Source organism: Oryza sativa, chromosome 7 (assembly GCF_034140825.1).
Source record: "Oryza sativa Japonica Group chromosome 7, ASM3414082v1".
Lineage (NCBI taxonomy): Eukaryota > Viridiplantae > Streptophyta > Magnoliopsida > Poales > Poaceae > Oryza > Oryza sativa.
This window is the reverse complement of record NC_089041.1, coordinates 15,775,574-15,793,004: the sequence shown is the minus strand read 5'-3', so window position 1 is coordinate 15,793,004 and position 17,431 is coordinate 15,775,574. Positions and strand designations below refer to the sequence as shown.

The window sequence follows — 17,431 nt, the reverse complement described above, 5'->3', positions numbered from 1 at the left end:
TACAGAAATAAGATTCTTAATAATGGCAGGGGAACATAGGATGTCATTTAGAGTAAAGGAGCAATTTGTGTGGTGTAGGTTAGTTTTGCCAATAGCAGTGATAGGTATGGAGGAGCCATTTCCAACAACTATATGGGAGGGATCACGAGAAGTGGGTGGGTGGGTAAAGGAGAGGATACCGGTGTCCGATGTCATGTGTGCAGTAGCACCCGTATCCATGTACCAATCGTTTGTCGGCGGTTGTTGAAGCGTGGCAGTGTTGAAGGAGCCGGCGAGGGAGTGTTGGTCCCACTGGGAAGGCGTACCAGGGAACCAGCCCACAGGCTATGCTGATCCGTGGGGCGTGCTAGGCTGAGTCTGGAGAGCCGAGCCGACGCCAGCCTGAGGGAGATTCGTGGGGAAGGTGGCCTGGTATGCTATTGGGGCCATACCGACTGGGCCGACCGGCGGCCCGTTGAGGATTGCGCCAGCGAAGGGGGCCCCGACAGGCCTTGGCCCGAGCATGCCGCGTCCCGCTGGGCCAGGCCACACGTGGATGGTGCCAGCCCAGGGGTTTGCAGGTGAGGGCCAGCCAGCCTGGCCTGGCCTGGCCGGCACCGTAACCTGTCGCATGCGTGGGATTGGGCGAGGATGACGGCTTGTTGCTTGTTGCACCGGCGAGGAGGACAGTGCTCTATCCAGAGGGGCGGCCGGCCTTTGAAAGCTCTTCCAGCAAGAGCTACGAGCGAACGTCGGCGATCGACGGAAACGGACGCTGCATGGTTATGAGACTACGTAATGTATCAAATTTTTCATTCAAACCATTGAGGGTGGCGAGGACGAGTGCGCGGTCGGACAGTGGGTCGCCGAGGTCGCTAAGGGAGTCCGCCATTGTTTTCATGCGCCGGCAGTAGTCGTTGACGGAGAGGTCGCCTTGATGAAATGTCCGGAATTCGGTGGTAAGGTTGAGAGAACGCTGCTCGCAGTTGCCGAGGAACTGGAGCTCGAGGGCGCGCCAAACCGAACAAGCAGTGGCGTCGTGTGACATCACCTCTTGAAGAAGATCAGCCGAGATGGAGCCGTATAGCCAGGCAAGGACTACACAATCCATCTGGAACCACTTGGCGAGGTCGGGGCGGTGGTCGTCGGAGAGGACGTGATCCGTCAGCGCGTACTTGCTGAGGGCGACGAGGAAGAGGCCGCGCCAGCGCGTGAAGTTGGCGGCAGCGACGTCGAGGGTGATGGGAACCAGGGCCTTGATGTTGAGGACGGAGACGACCTGCGCGTGGAGAGCCGCGAGGGCGTCGGGACCGAGGGCCGGCGCAGCAGGTGGGCGCCGTAGAGGTTGTTGAGGGGCGCCAGGGAACCGCGCTGAGCTGAGGATGGCTTCCAGGGCCGGAGGGAGTGACACCACAGGGTCCGGAGGTGATGAAGCCGGAGGCGGTGCGGCCGGGGCGGAAGGAGCCGAGGAAGAAGTTGGAGCCGACGCCGAGGAAGAAGATGACGTCGAGAGAGGGAGCACCGTGTCGGAGGGAGACGCCGAGGAGGAGGTAGAGAGCGGCGTTCCATCGATGTTGGTGGTGAGGACGAACGCGGTGAGGGCATCAGAGAGGGCGGCATGAGCGGCCTTGGACGCACGGTTGGCAGCGAAATTGGAGACCGAGGTCCCGGTGGTGGGGTCGACGGTGTTGCCTTCACGTGGAGTAAAGGATGTGCGGACGGCGTCGGCGACGGCTTGAACGGCGTCGTCGAGGGCCGCGCGAGCTGAGTCAGGGAGGAGGGTAGGTGACGCCATGAGGAACGCCGGGAGAGAGAAGGGTTGCGGAAGCTAGATGGAATCTGATACCATGTGAGAGAATATGACTCAACGTGTGTGTATTGATCACGGTGAGAGTACATATATAGGCACAACCAACCAGATCTACTCAACCGACTTATAGCAACAGAATCGGGAGGATAGGGAGGATAGCCAAGGGATAAACATGTACACATATATCACGCTAACAGTAATTATACTTATCATCTATTTAAACATGTTACAAGTTATTCCTCGTAAACCAGCGATTCATTAATATTTACATTTCTCGATGCCCATGTAGCCAATCTTGTGTGGAAGAATGGAGAGTCACGGATTAAATCTGAGAAAGTCATTAAGAGGATAGGTTGTTGGATTGAAATATGCCTATCAAAAATAAATTTTTCAGATTTGGAAATATCTATACTAATATAAAAAGGAGGAGTTGTGCCTCGCAATCCGACAGGTGAAATCAAACCCCTCCCATCTCATCCGTCCATCTGCCAACTCATCTAATCTCATCCATCGATTCCATCCCAACGCAATGATTCCACAGTCCCACCTTAGCCGCGCGATGACTCCGCCGCGTTCCTCCTCGCCCCCGCACTCCGCCTCGCTCATCCTCTCCTCGCCCCTGACGGAGCCGACTCCGCCGCGTGCTCCTCCCCGCTCTGCGCCTCCCCGCCGCCGCCGAACACCACCGTGAAGAAAATCACCCCTCCTCGCTCCCAATCCCCACCGGCCACCACCCCTATGTGGCTATGTTCCCCACACCGCGAACCCTAGCGAAGCAGAGGAGGAGGCGGCCATCACTTGGCCCTGCACCGGCGCGGCGGCGGCGGCGACGACGGAGTCCTCCCCTCCTCTCTTCCTCTTCCCGCGGTGGGATTCCTGCGCATCTGATCGGTGTGCATTTGGCCCAGGCTCTAGCCGCTAGGTGAGGATCTGTTCCTAAATCTTAACCCTCTCGCCTCACTCCGTTCCGTTCCTGTGTGGGTTTTTGTTGATGGCCATGCCATCCGTTGGCATCGCCGCCCTCTCTTCCACCAGCATTGCGACTCCGCCACGCCCCCGAAGGCAAGGCCCTGTTGTTGACGTCCTCTCTTCCGCCGGTATCACCACTTCACCACTCTCACGGTGGTCCTGCCTTGTGCCACCATTGCAAGGGGCTCTCACAATCAGAGAGGAAATTGAGCTTATGAGTAAGTCAATCGATTCCCATCGCTTCAATCTTCACTAAACCTCAGAGCATAGCTAGGTTCAACGTCATGCCTCATGTTGTCTATTGCTGTTCTTGTTCCCATTTGCACGTTGCACGGTAGGTGCTCGATGGAATGCTTATTCACTGCAAAATTATGCATTGCAGTGGAGCAGAGAAAAGAATCCAAGAGATGAACTGGCAACGACAAGATTGTTGTGGTCTAATCTGTAGTGTTTTCACACTGATCATCTAAAAACCTCAACAACCAATTCACAGCGTTAGAATGCTGAACAGGGACACCACTGCTCTTCGTTAGAGTATAAACAACAACTTCAGGTACCTCTTTTGGCAGTCATTTGCATTCCTTCTTGTTAGTTATATTATCATTGGTCAAGAGAAATTTTTTCAGGTCTAAATTGCCATATTCAGGTCTAAATTTTTTCAAACTTGGCATTCTTCTCTCACGACTAAATATGCTGGTACCTGTGTTTATTCATGACCTGATTCTCATATTGGCATCTGAATTGCCATGCCTGCATTCCTGCACTTATGCAATTGTTTGCTTCCCAGGAAATGTGTACAAACTTCTTGGTGGTCTTCACGTAAATGCAGGCCTTTTCACATCACCAAATTGAAAACAGGTGAGGATATCTGCATGTTGTCTCCGTTTGGCATTTTCAATGTATCTGCATTATGTATTATATATGTGGCTTGCTTAATTTGCCTTAACATGATATTGAAAATCAGTTTTTCTTTTATTTTTGATATATCGTAAAAAATTGAGATTCATTATATGTCACAGTGCTAGGAAGAAAACATTATGATAGTAGTAATAATGCAAGCTAGATTGGGTTCATAGCCATTGTATCTAATAATGCTTATTACATTTTGGTCTAGGCATTTAACGAGTTCAATGCAGGGAATTTGGATGAGCTGATTATATTGAAGAGCATTGCAAGGAACCATATCTTCATAGCCATTGTAGAGATAATTATTGCAACATGAATCTTCTGGCACCATAGATTTTTTTTCCTGAATAAATATATTAGTTCATAAATCATAGATGTTAATCAGCATGCAAGCAAATTTCCCTTTATGCAGCTGTCCATTGGCATTAATGGGAAAGCTTATCCCTGTTCAATGGTGTCCATTTGAAAATTTCTTATGAAATCATCCATCATACCTTTTTTTTTAGAACTGCATTATACCTTTTATTAATTGCTCTAGATGCAAGTTAAACTCTTGAGTCTTCTTTAAGTCACATAGTGGCTGCTTTTTGTTCTATGATACTTGAGGAGGAGAACATGCTTTTTATTTTTTAAGAATACCATAAGTTAAGGCATATTTTAAGTTTCAGCAAAATGAATGCACTGATGAATACAGGTAAGGTAAGTTTGTCTACCAAAAAAAAATCTTCTTTTTGCAGTTTAGTATTTGATTTCTACAAGCATACAAACTAAAGTTACCATTTGTCTATAGATCTTGTTGTCAATAATACAGAAAAATCAGGTACATCTCTCCTTTATGTGGATAATTTTTCTTTTCTCGCTCTCATTACTTTGGTATGTTACTGATTATACAAGATTGTGCTGCTATTTCTTTTCCTGTAACAATGTTATTAATGCTTATTTCTGCGGGCCATGCATCTATAATGTAATGACTTGCTGGTAGGAACATTCCATAACATTGCTTTTATGTTATTAGCAGTGGTGACTGGTGCCTTGAGATTTTTTTTTTGTCTATAGGTTAAACCTGGCATTCAAGGATAAGTGTTCTTGGGATTTCATATTTCTTGGGAAACACTCAACATTGTTCCAACTGCATATAATGCTACACTTTTTGTGCAATTTAAAAACAATAGGGCAATAATTATTCATGCATTTTTGAAACAACATAGCAGTACAAGATGCGTCGGTTGACAATCATTGGATAGATGATGTTTGGCATGACCTATCAATGGGGTTCTTAACGGAATATTTTGGTATTTGACGCTGCTTGCTGGAAGGGGTGACATTGTCACTAATTAAAGGAACTCATGGCGATGGTCAGAATTAGGCATCTACATGGCAATTTGATTTTAAGGTATTGATCAGATAAGATTTGATGCAACCTGTTTGGAAGTCAGGCCCCTTTGACTTTGAGGTGTAAATTAATCTTTTGCTTGTCTCCTAGCTTAGAATCGCCTATGGACTGTTGTTGTTTATAACTTAGAATTGCAAAATAATTAGTTTTGTCCCCTATGCATCGAACCTTGAGACATCTCATCAGTTGTTCATGAAGAGTAGATTAGTTCAAGCCATCCGGGCAAGAATAAGCCTGTGCTTGACTGAAGTTTCTTCAGCTAGCCCTCCTTCAGCCTGTTCAGTATTGGAATGGTGGTGTCACAAGACTTTATCAGATAAGATGCAAAGCAAAGGGCTCAGGACCCTCTTCTTGCTTGTCTGTTGGGGAATTTGACGTCCCCATGCCCCCCCCCCCCGGGTGGTGTGGCGTTGGATGGAACGAAACAATAGAAACTTCAAGAAAGAGGGATGGTCAATTTAGCGAATTATCGACAAATTCTTTTTTGACGAGATCACGCAGTGGAGCAGCTGTAGAGAAAAAGGTGGCTACTGTATTGCCTTTGGCTTCGGTTCTATTTTGTTACCTCCTATCAAAATTTGTACAAAACAGACAGTCACGCCCATGTTTACAAGTAATGATAATGTTGGTTATATATTTTTTACAGTTACACATGAGATATATTTTATAAATTTTGGTTGAATAAATTATTTTTGGTAGTTATAGTTTCCAAACTTTCAATGTACTCCTATGATATATTTTATGAAAAACGTGCATTGCACGTGCACGATTACTAGTATAAGTAGATGGAGGGAGTATTAAAAAAAAGAAAAGAAACCCCCAACAACACAATAAGCAATCAAACTGCTCTTCCTAGGCCTTCTTCATCTTTCCTGGCCCATTAGTCGCCGGCCCACTCGTGCACACTCCCCTCCAGGGCCTCCACCTCTCCTCCTCATGCCTCAGCTCGGCAGCCCGCAAGTGCCATCCGTTTCTCTCCCCATCCCCTAATCCTAGCCTCCACAACGCGAGGGGACACGGCGGCGCGGCACGCCGGCACTGCGGCGGGCAGCCGGCGGCTGGGGGTAGGAGTGCGCGCGCCGGCGCGGGGGTGGCCGAGGCGCGGCTTCGGCGCGAGCAGGGACTGTCGGCCGGCGAGGCGGCGAGGGCGCGGCCGCGCGCGCGGGGCCCGTCGGCCATCGAAACGACACCGCCCCTGACGCTGATCTCCTCCGCCGCCGGGATCGGAGGTTTTCTTTTTCCTCCTCCGTTCTCCCGGGCGCTCGCCCTCATGTCAGGGTGGCTGTAGCCGTAGGGTTGGCTTCTCAGGCGACATTGTCGATCTGGTCCACGAGCCGAGCGGCCGGGGAGTATCGGGTGGGGGCGCGAGGTCACCGGCGGCGGCGGCGGGAGAGAACGCCGTCGCGACCCAACACCGGCGACGGCGAGTCGGAGGCGCCGCCGCGCCGGGACCCAACGTCGTGGGGTCTCTCAACAGTGGGCCTTGTTGGGCTTCACGAGAGCCGGGCTTTGGGCCGCGTTGCATCTTGTGGGCTTCATCGAGTCGTCTTTGTCTCTCTCTTCGCTCGTTGCAAATCGAGGGTTTCTCGAGGGAGAGCAGCAGAGTGACACCCATGGCGACACCGGCGGCGGCGGCGGCGAAGGAGGTGGACAAGAAGGTGCAGCTCATGAAAGAGGTAGGTTCACCGTACCAGCGATCTCACTGCGTGTAATCAATCGATTCTTGTTCTTGGGGATTTGATTTGTGAGGCTAAGACTTTTTTTCTGGTTGGATTGAAATTGGTTTGGATCCGTGAAGATTAGGGCGCACGAGGTGGCGATCGGCGAGCTCAACAACCTGCCTCCCTCCCGGGTTAGCCTCCCCTTTCTTCCTCTTCCCAAGTACACTTCACTATGTGCTTGTACAATTCACATCAACTAGCCACCTGGTCGCGCAACGCGCGACTTTGGATACCCATTTTAAACCCCCTATATAAGAAAACTCTTATGCTGGAAATGTTATAATAGGTTGGTTTGTTTTGAATTTTGATCATTAAGCGTTATTGATGCATTACCTAGGAGTATAGTTAAAAATTTTATGACACAATTGATGTTGTAATGTATAATCCCATGTTCAACATAAACTCAAAACAATCCTACATCCCATTTATCCATTCACATGGAAAAACATATTTGTGCTGCTTGTAACCAATATGCTACTTTTAAAGTAAATATAATAATGACTACAAAACAACTTTTACTAATTCAGGAAAATAATAATAGGAAAAATAATACTGTAACACTTATTCTGTGTAGATTCAGACCATCCTGTACCAGTGCTATATCAAGTTCATATTATATATGCATAGCAAAGAGCTCATCATCTTCCGTTTTGAAGGAGATAAAGCCGAAAGTAGTTCAGATTTAGAACATTAATATGTCGCATATAATCTGAGATGAATTAGATTATACTTGACTTCTTAGGACTGTCCTTAAGATACCCATCAAGAAAAAAAAGCATTTATATAATGATTAAAACCCATATTGTGAATGAAGCATTTAACTATACACATTCCAACTATTTAGGAAGGCGGCGTATTTATGCTCAGAAATTCTGAAGGTTGTCATGCAGGTCATGTTAATCATCAGATAAAATTCAGTGACAGGGGAAACAACCATTTTTAATCAGCATATTGCAGCCATGGTACCATCAGAGTATTGACTGATGTTTGAAGATTACTGCTGATATGAAACCGAATGAACCTAGCTAAAAATTAACCGTTTTAATCTGAATAACTTCAAATTTTGTTGCAAATGCAAGGACAAAATTGCATGATATTTTATCTGAGTTTTTCTTGGTTATATTATGAGTATCATGAGACATCCAATAGGTGTGGTTAAACATATAAACAATTTAAGCAAGCTAGCTGTGAGGAAATGTAGAAGAAAATGCAGAGACATTGATTTGGTATCGTAGCTAGTGTTTGCCTGATTTCAGAATATATGTATGGATTGAAAAGCTACTGAATCAATTACAATTAAAATCCTATATCTGGTCCTGTCATATATCATAATATTACCATATTATTGCAAAGTTCTACTCTCTGATCAATCCCTGACAATGCATTGTCAAGCACTGCAATCTCATTACCTAAATAGCTCCAAACTGAACTCCTCAGGCTCCTTAGCCCCTTATCTTGCAGAATGAGGAGATATGCTATGATTTCTTGTTTCTGCACTATTGGGAGGTGAATAAAGGAGTAATCTACTAATACCTTTCTGCTCTTGAAGAACAAAAGTTTTGTTTCAACCAGCAAGTTTACATTCTTTTAATGGACTATCCATGTATCATGGTGAAGGAAAAAAGTAGATGCTGATTTTTAATTTGAGCTATGGCGTTGAGGTACTGTTTCTGTCAAGTGGTCTATAGTTGATAATTTTACAAATTAGGGACATGCTAATTTTATTGACAAACTGGATTTGTGGTTCTTACTCAATCCACCCCTAGATTCAAGCAGTATTGTGTTGTGCAATTAATTTTCGGAAGAGGATCTTTGGCAGCTCTCGCCATTAATGGAGACAAAGAATCGACGAAGTTGCGTACATCAGCCTCTGCTATAGTGAAACGTTGTTGGGTGGAATTCACGCAGCTTCTTGGCAATCAGCAAGAACATCTCTAGTTTGCTATATGCCCTAGAGCTTACCGGCGAGGCGGTGCAGTATACGGTGCGTCTCCTCGGAGATACGGTAGAAGCTGGCGCCCTGTTTCATCGTGGCGAGCGGGGCAGCCTCCTGCCGCGGCGGGATTCGGTGGCTAGATCGATCCGTGGGTGGAGGGCAGGGACGAGGTAGTGGAGACAGAGGCAGCATTGGTAGAGGGAAGAACCCTTAGTGATTTGGCCTCCACTCTTGTTCCTTGCTTCCTGTTCCTCATCTTGTGTCGCTACTGAGAGCTGATGTTCGCGGTCCGCCGACCCATCAGGCGTGACAGAAGAGGAGGAAGTGGTGGCGTCGGGGCCTTGGGGGCTGAGGGCGGAGGGCCGCGACTAGGAGGTGGGGAGGCGGCGGCGGCAGTAGGGACTAGTCGCCGGTGTCTCGGCCTATCGCGATTCTACACTCTGGAGCGTAGGCGTCGACGGAGCAAACTTTTTTTTTTTCATACCTTTCAGGGACATGGAAGGATTTTTTAGCGAAAAGAAGTTTCCTGAAGGGTGGAGAAGAAATTTCGCCAATCAAAGGATCCTACGGCTTGCATCATCCGGAACCGATATCGGGCGGCCCATATTTATTGGATGATGTGGCACAGTATTTTGCAAGAAAGCTTGTTGCTTTCACTATTTTAGATCTTTGGTCACCAATGGCAGCAAATGTCACGATATCTGCACCAAATTAGGTCAAGATTTACTGGTAATAGTTCAAAATTAGCTATCCTTGCTGGATCAAACTGATAATAGATTCATGTTTGGCATTTGTCCTGCTCTGAAATCCAGCATTAGCTGCTCTTGCTACATCAAAACTGACAAAAGATTTATGTTGGCATGTCTCCTGCTCTGAAACTCTTCTTGGATGGATGATGCAGGCGGTGTACCAGAAGACCTGCAACCTCTTCTTCCGCAAGAGCGTCAAATCTGCGGTCACGTCTGAGCAGAGTACGGCGATTTGCGTTGCATCGTTTGGTCGATTCCGCATAGCTAATGCCAGTAATTTCTGTTGCTAACATGCCTGTCTGTTCTTCCATCTTGTTCCTGCTTCATAGAGCAACTGGACATGGCGAAATCTCGATTGCAGAAGCTTGATCAAGCCTGAAGCATCACCGCAACCATTGAACTCCTGAACATGAACTGCTCTGCTGAATCATATTTACATGCAGATTTGCTTATTGTTCCTATGCTAAGACCTTGTTGTAATGTGATTCCGGTCAGCTTTATTTGGGATGACATCACATGGGCATGTTTGGTTCTGCTAAGCTAGAGATTAAATCCCCTCAAAAAAAAAAAAGGCTAGACTGCTAGGGCTAAGGTAGGGTTATTTTTAGTAGCTTTCCTTGTAAACACATCACTGCTTCATCGCTAGCTTGTCAGCACAAAGTGAATTTCTCTGATGAAAATAGAAGATGTATTGCAAACAGGAATGTGCTCGTGCTGTGCTTTGAAAGTCATGAAACTCGAAAGGATCCCATTGATGTTTGGTTGCTTGTATTTTCAGGATCTGTCAATACTCTTGTATGCTTCCAGAATCCAGCTCGGTAGGATAAAAGGCTTGCTCGCAGCTAAGCACATCTTAAGTTCTTTCTTTCCATTTCCAAATGCTTGTGCGTTGCCTCATGAAACCTGATTGACGAATGACGAAACAATAAAGATGTGGCAAATGTCCGTGTCCAAATTGGTTTATATCCGTCGTGTATCTCGTTGATCACTATGTTAAAATCAGCGGAGTGACGCATTGATCCCACAAAACAGATCAAACTAAAACAGCATAGAATTTACAACAAAACAACGGAATGTATCAAACTTGGCATTGAAGCATAACAGGTAAACAGGATCGTCCAGCTCTGCAGAAGTTCTCTTCAGTTAATTTCCTCTTTTGGAAAAGGTGCTATGTACCGAGTCTTTATATCATTGGTTTTGAGAACACAATGAAGTTGGTCAGAGGACATACCAGTTTAGCAAATGAAAACAGGAGGTACGACCTGCTTCACAAAACAAGCAGGCAGGAAAGGTAATTGATGAACTACCTATACTCTTTTCTATACTGATGAACTACCACCCTATGTTCTTGATTATATATGATAATATGAATGGCGTGATGTTTGTGTACTCCTTTTATCTACATATGTCCAAACAGTAGTGACCACCGCCATGCTGAAGGCAAGGCTTCACGGAATCACGGTCCATACGATCACGTCAAGTGAAGATGCCTATCTGACAAGGAAAACAAGTTCAAACTGTCAGGTTTCGGAGACATTGCATCATGAGATGTTAGATTAGTTGCATGCAATGTGCTTGTGTAAGTAAAACTGGAAACAGTATATGAAAACTGCGTCTTTTATGCACTTGATAGAGCATTTCCCGGACATCTACCAGAATATCTACTCTTCAAGAAAAGGGGGGAAATTTATAACTCACTTCTACACACACTAGCGTGTTCTCGACCATCGTAAGTTGTATACTGATGAATGAGTTTAACAGTGCATGAATGCCATAAATAGGAATGCATTTGTTCGGCAAAACTCCTAAACCATAAAGAGAACATATAATCCCTAGTTCTAACTTCTAAGACATCAGTTCTTTTGCACAAACGAGCTCCAAATTCTAGCTGCAGCATAGCCAGTAGGCCAGTAGAACTGCCAAGAACATGTATGTCGTCTTTCGGCAACATCTCTTTTAGGTTATGGAAGAATTACTTCCGGCCTCAAGTTGATATCACAAAAAAAAATTGCCAACATTAAAGATTCATTATTATCCCTCCATGAGATTTGAAAGAGTTAAGACCCCTACAAACTTTAATGCTACTTCCCAGATTTAACTTGCAAGAATCAGACATTATTTGGATGGGTTCTAAAAATGGACAGGTCACAGCTCAATCCATGTGGAGAACTAAAATACAAGTTTCAAGTTTGTATCAATTGAAGTAGCAGTCATACAAGGTTGAAAAGATAATAGTTCAGATAAACAGTGCAAAGTAGTTTCAATAAAAAAAAGTGCAAAGTAGTTCTTACTCAGAAGTGTAGTATGTGGAGCTTGAACTGCTACCTATACTGGCATTGAGATATTATAACGGCTGCGCAGACCATCGATAGCTTTCTCCACAGACTTCGTCATTTCAGGGATTGTCACCTTGCACACTAATTTTTAGGAACATATGAGAACTGTTGAGGTTACAGAACATAATACATTTCTTACAATAACTTCAAACGTGGGGATTAATGAAGTAATAACCATAGACACAAATTTGAATGAACTAGCAATGCCCTTTAGATAGCATATATCATCATCAGCTAGCCTTTAACATTTGTATTCAAGAATCATGATCATAATTCAAGTTCAAGAAATACTTTTCTGTTAGAAACAGACCACTTGAAACTAATCAACCATCAAGAGCATTGAAACCAAAGAAACAAAAAACAGCATGTTCTTTTTTTTTCACTCATGCCGGTTCATAGGTCATGAGTTTATTGTTGGAAGCAAGGGTGTAATTAAGGTGAATATTGTGGATAAGAAATTCCAAGGATGGATCTAATACCACGAGATGTAGATGATTGTGCCTCTGCCATGATCTGCTTGTACTTTGCCTGAAAAAGGGAATAAATTTTAGCTCAAACAAGGAATTGAAAACCCTATTGTGAACAAATGATTTAATTGACCTTGATCATCTCTGTATTTTCATTTATGCTGTCAGACATCTTCTTGTACTCCTTGTCCACTTCATCTGTAAGCTGCTGACAGGCGTGGTCCTGGATCTGAAAAGATATTGAAATCTCACACGGTGTTATCTCAAAAAGCACAGAAAATAGAAGTTACTCCAAATGCATTTAGCTTAGTTGAACATATCTTCAGTGAGGGGAGTACATGAAAATCATCTGAACATATTAGTTTTCTTATTGCAGTTATAATTTTCTGCAGAACTCCAAAGGCTGATTATCAGATATCTATGAGCATCTAATCATATTTCATTGTTTGTTGACATCTGCTGTGGATGAACAAAATACACAGACATGCTGGTATTAAGAGTTTTGAACACAAATGGATGATACCTTCAGTGTTATTTCATCCTAGAATGATAAAATTTTCACTGGTTAGAAACATAGCCCATGTAAGTTAGCCCAACAATCCAGCATCATTCTAAGGGATCAGCCCTCTAGCCACCTTAACCACTAAACTGAACATCCATGAAAATGCATATGCCATGAGCAAATATCTAATATCTCAAAGGTCCCTCCTGCAAGGTCCCGGATTACACAGTTTCAAATCAGGCTTACTAACTCATTGCAAGTCGTCCTTGCTTACATGACACACAATTGCAGGGGGCTCAAATGCCCACCCTTGTCGCTGAATCTAAGAAATGAAAGTTTGCTGTCACGATGAAACACCAATCCAGATTTCAGAGCATATCTATTATACCGATTCGGATCTGATAGACAAATAACACCAACTAACATTTAGAAAATCCCGCCTCAAAAATAATCCATCAGATGCACCGAGACATACTCACGGATCAACAGAATGGAACAAAACTCTGCTCGCCATACTAGATTAGGCAGCCATATGAAACAACACAGAGACGCTAGGAAATCCTCATTTCTCACAGGATAAAGCTCTAAAGCATCAGGTAAAGTAAGGGACCAAGGAAAACGTTCTAGTCGATACTCGATAACGATCACCGAGGGGCGTAAACCGCACCAAGGAAGGGAAACCCTAGCGATCAGCGCGGCCGAAATGGTAGCAAAGAGGTGCACGAGACGAGGCTCTCACCTTGAACCGCTTGGAGGCGCGGGAGAGGGAGGCGTCGAGGTCGGTGTGGGCGCGGGAGTGGAGCTCGTCGAGGCGGCGCTTGAGGGCCTCCATCTGCGAGGCGGCGGAGCTTCTGAGGTCCCCGACGCTGGAGACCGCCGCGGATGCAGGGGACGGGGCGGGGCCCCCCGGCGCCACGGCGGCGGAGAGAGGGGAGGCGGTGCCGGTGCGCGGGCTGGCGAGCGGCGAGCGCCTCGACGACCTGGACCTGGGCGCGGGATTCGGGGAGGCGGAGGATCCCGGGGAGGAGAGGAAGCTGAGGCCCGCCGCCGTGGGGGTGGACGGCGACGACGACGACGGGGAGGAGGGGCCGGCGCGCGCGCGGGCACGGGCGGATGGCGGCGGCGGCGCGACGGGGGAGAGGAAGGAGTGCGCCTTGGGCTTGGTGCTGGCCCGCCTAGGCCTGGAGGCGGCGGCGGTCGTCGCCCTGGGTCTCGCCATGGATGGGGGGTTGGGCTTCTTCTCCGCCTCGCTACTCGCTAGTCGCTACGGCTCGGGAGATTTGAAATTGGAATTTGGAAATGCTGCCGTTTGGGCCAGCCGGCGTGCAAGGACGCGGTACCAGTAGGGCCACCTGTCAGAGAGAGAGAGAGATGTGGGGCCGCTCCATCGTTTTATATATTGAAGGGAAAATTTTGTAGTTGCAAATTATATATGCGTTGGAAACTTAAACACTGTTGTTCATTTAAGATGGAGGTTTAAGATTTGTCTACGTCACCAAGTTTTTAATTTTACACTACATACAGTATATGATTTGCACTTTTATTATGTTGAATTGGAGTATTGGACGTTGTTGGTACAACACGTCTATCCGGCTGTTGGATGGCGTCTCGAATTTTCGATGGTCCAGATTAACCAAAGTGCAAGTTTTCGGTTATACATGACTAGTCACATTGTTAGGCTTTTTTAAGTAAATTTCAGCAAAAACATAAATTTTAGGGTATTCATAATACATAACTCTACATATTACGATTTGTTTTAAAGAATCAAATACTTTAAGAAACCCTTGTTTAAATTTATATTGTTGTTTTTCCTAATATTTTTATATTAATAATTATAAAAAGAAATAATATAAAATATTGATGAGTATATGTTCATGTTAGTCTTATAACGAGCACCGGTTATTCGTAATATGATTATTTATATGTATAAGTAACCGGTTGATGTATCTTCCGATATATTTTTTCAAATTGTATAGTGCAAGAGTAAGAACGAAGATAAAATACCTGGAGGAGATACGTATTTTGAGCCTACTAATGTAAACATATAATAAGAATATCATATGCGATAATGTAATTATGAATATTTCATGTAAACATGAGGTTTTTTAAAACATTTTGCACCAAAACCTTCAGTTCATTAAAACAAAACACAGGGGTTTCACGTTACAAGAAATATTTTGCACCAAAAACTTCAGTTTAAAACAAACCACAGGGGTTTTACTTTGAAAGAGCCTTAAAACCTAGGGTATGGTAAAATTTACTTTATATCAGAAATACCTGGAATAGTTTGTATTCCGTTTTCTGCAGTTAAAAAGCAGCACGAGTTGTTCAGTTGGTTAAGCTATCTTTTTTTTTCTTTTTGGAATAAGAGGGCAGGAGAGTTGGTTAAGGTATCGAACTTGTTTATTTGAGCCGGACCCTTAATATATTACTCCCTCCTTATTAAAATATAATAACTTTTGGACGGATGGAACATCTGTTTATGTTCCATCCATCTAAAAATTGTTATATTTTGGGACGGAGGGAGTAATATGCACGATTACTTTGAGTGTACCTACGGCAATGCGACTAGAACTTCTGAAATAAAATGTAATAAACAATCTATTTCGAGACTTTAGGATACGTGCAAATATCAAATTACATTGCCTGCGATTTTAAAGATGATGTTGAAAAGTTACATAACTATTATTTCTTTTAACTTTAACTTGATTTATTTAAGTATAACTAAGACCCTCGTCATTTGGCTGATAAGAGGAAAAAGTGAAATGGCATATTTACCAATGAAAAATAATTTATGAATAAAAATTTTATATATGTGCTCTTAACGATCTATAAAGTACCGAAAAATAAACTACGATGGAAAAAAAAATCCTAAAATCATCTCCAAATTTGAGGTTAAAAAATTTAAATTTTGGATGATAAGCATAAGCATAAATGAAAAGATAAGGCTATACATTTTTCAGGCGTAAATTACACTCATAGTGCATGAACTTGCGAGGTGGATACAAACAGATACGACTTGTAAAATGCTCATTCTAGTACAATAACTTGCCTATCCCGTACAAACCTATCCAAAACAATCCACACATGCAAAATTGTTCTAATGTGTACTATCGGAACAACACATATGCACGCTAGCAGTTGTTTGTAGTTGTGTAGACCTGCACATACTGGAGTATTTAACTATTTACCACTTTATAGATGTGGCAATTAAGGATTAGCCACTCGCAGTCTATGACATGTGAGCCCTCATGTGTCTATGTCATGTGGGTCCAGTGGTAAATCCTTAATTACCACTTGTAAGAATGTCAAATAGTTAAATATCTTGCACACACTAGCTCAATTTCAGATTTGTAGAATATAGCAGTGAACAATAATAATTACTATGCTGCACAAAAGTTTTGAATAAAACGAATGATTCAAACATATGTCAAAAATTTGTGTCATCTATTAAAATCTGAAGAAAGTGATAATATATGATATGAGTATATCTATAGAGAAATGTATGCCTGAAAGAAAAATACGAACAGTCAAATATTTAGGAACCAACTATGATCCATGGGACATAAGACAAGCTTGCAAATAGAAAAAACCTGGCTTAGACCCTATTTGTGATACTTACAGCTAGTTGATATTCCTATCCAACTTCTAATAATTCGAAAAAAATGAGTTAGTTATAGTTCATTTTGATTTTATAACTACATATTCTCTAAATCTAGATAAGAATCGACATTGTTTGATGAAGCCAGATATTTTATGAGAAGTTGCAGCTTCTACAAGCTCCAAAACATGAGTTTAGAGACTAAGCTCGGCTCTAAAACATGAGCAAGCTCGGCTCGGCTTCTACCTCATTAAGATAATTAAAGAGCTAAGTATGGCTTGAGCTAGATTGTTTAGCTCGTGTAACTTAAAAAAACAGGTATAGGTTGCAATATAGCAACAGTCAACAAGGAGGAGAACATCACGTGTTTTCTCCAGGATTCCACGTATGCTGATTGCAGGAGGTACGGTGTTGATCTCGCACCTCGTCTTTCTCCTCCATGGCAAACAAGGACGCGTTGGCGTCGAGTGTTTGTTGTGTTGAGCGACGACAATGGATGGGAGTGGCCAAGTGCGGCAAGCCACCACTGACCCCGTGATTGCGAGAGCATATATAGCCGTGAGACGAGACAACAGTGGGTTAGTGGCACTCCGTCTATGGAGTGTTAGCTAGATTGGGGGTGACACGATGACTTGGGCATACGACGATGGTGCTGCCATGCGGACTGCCTAGAAGGTGAGGCAGATGTGACTCAGGACACTTGCTCAGCAGCTGGAGTCTCGATTGTAAACACTAGGAAGCTTTGGGCATTGCTTGCTCTCAGTTCGGTAAGCTCGTAAGTAGCTCAAGCTGGTTCCTTAGAGAATCCACAATAATTTATCCAAAATTGATCCTCTATATCCTCATAAGATTTATCTAAATCTTTCATATCCCTTCTCACTGCAACAGATCATTCATAGTACATCCTTTGTATCACACCCATCTGTATTTTAGTATATCTTTCAACTAACCATACATCTGTACTAATTTGTTAAGGGCTATATTTTGAACGATTAAATTTTAACGGTATTGTTTATCGCAATAATCTTTTGAAATGAGTATATTTTGACAAATATATTTGTA

At 44.0% G+C, this 17,431-nt stretch overlaps 3 protein-coding genes and 1 long non-coding RNA gene across 6 annotated transcripts; 2 read left to right on the top strand and 2 right to left on the bottom strand.

Annotated features, from left to right (window-relative positions):
- Positions 1 to 718: 718 nt before the first annotated feature.
- On the bottom strand, positions 719 to 1,774 carry LOC112939674 (uncharacterized). The gene has a single exon (XM_026027187.1). It carries the CDS (start codon positions 1,772 to 1,774, stop codon positions 719 to 721), a length of 1,056 nt encoding a protein of 351 aa, XP_025882972.1.
- Positions 1,775 to 2,371: 597 nt separating this feature from the next.
- Positions 2,372 to 4,123, top strand: LOC136357156 (uncharacterized). Of its 2 annotated transcripts, XR_010742319.1 has the most exons (6): positions 2,372 to 2,711; positions 2,825 to 2,976; positions 3,141 to 3,311; positions 3,405 to 3,454; positions 3,546 to 3,616; positions 3,895 to 4,108. It is a non-coding gene; the product is annotated as an uncharacterized lncRNA (long non-coding RNA). The 2 variants fall into 2 exon arrangements; XR_010742320.1 differs by lacking the exon at positions 3,405 to 3,454 and having other exon boundaries at positions 3,895 to 4,123.
- Positions 4,124 to 6,634: 2,511 nt separating this feature from the next.
- On the top strand, positions 6,635 to 10,234 carry LOC4343134 (uncharacterized). The gene is made up of 4 exons (XM_015789215.3): positions 6,635 to 6,733; positions 6,856 to 6,909; positions 9,616 to 9,685; positions 9,793 to 10,234. Exons 1-4 carry the CDS (start codon positions 6,671 to 6,673, stop codon positions 9,840 to 9,842), a joined length of 237 nt encoding a protein of 78 aa, XP_015644701.1. The 5' UTR covers positions 6,635 to 6,670; the 3' UTR covers positions 9,843 to 10,234.
- Positions 10,235 to 10,585: 351 nt separating this feature from the next.
- LOC107276075 (uncharacterized) lies at positions 10,586 to 14,034 on the bottom strand. Of its 2 annotated transcripts, none has more exons than XM_015790833.3 (5): positions 13,508 to 14,034; positions 12,400 to 12,495; positions 12,279 to 12,327; positions 11,755 to 11,880; positions 10,586 to 10,957 (listed from the first exon to the last, which is right to left on the bottom strand). In XM_015790833.3, exons 1-4 carry the CDS (start codon positions 13,985 to 13,987, stop codon positions 11,789 to 11,791), a joined length of 717 nt encoding a protein of 238 aa, XP_015646319.1. In that variant the 5' UTR covers positions 13,988 to 14,034; the 3' UTR covers positions 10,586 to 10,957; positions 11,755 to 11,788. The 2 variants fall into 2 exon arrangements, with proteins under 2 accessions (XP_015646319.1, XP_015646320.1); XM_015790834.3 differs by having other exon boundaries at positions 10,586 to 10,953.
- Positions 14,035 to 17,431: the final 3,397 nt, after the last annotated feature.

Bases quoted from the DNA above. Each gene is read 5' to 3' on its own strand.
- LOC112939674 (XM_026027187.1), bottom strand. From the start codon at position 1,774: ATGGCGTCACCTACCCTCCTCCCTGACTCAGCTCGCGCGGCCCTCGAC.
- LOC4343134 (XM_015789215.3), top strand. From the start codon at position 6,671: ATGGCGACACCGGCGGCGGCGGCGGCGAAGGAGGTGGACAAGAAGGTG. The intron at 6,734-6,855 runs GTAGGTTCACCG...GGATCCGTGAAG, and splicing joins AGGTGCAGCTCATGAAAGAG to ATTAGGGCGCACGAGGTGGC. The intron at 6,910-9,615 runs GTTAGCCTCCCC...TGGATGATGCAG, and splicing joins ACAACCTGCCTCCCTCCCGG to GCGGTGTACCAGAAGACCTG.
- LOC107276075 (XM_015790833.3), bottom strand. From the start codon at position 13,987: ATGGCGAGACCCAGGGCGACGACCGCCGCCGCCTCCAGGCCTAGGCGG. The intron at 12,328-12,399 runs GTCAATTAAATC...TCCCTTTTTCAG, and splicing joins AAAATACAGAGATGATCAAG to GCAAAGTACAAGCAGATCAT. The intron at 11,881-12,278 runs GTATTAGATCCA...CCTAAAAATTAG, and splicing joins ACAATCATCTACATCTCGTG to TGTGCAAGGTGACAATCCCT.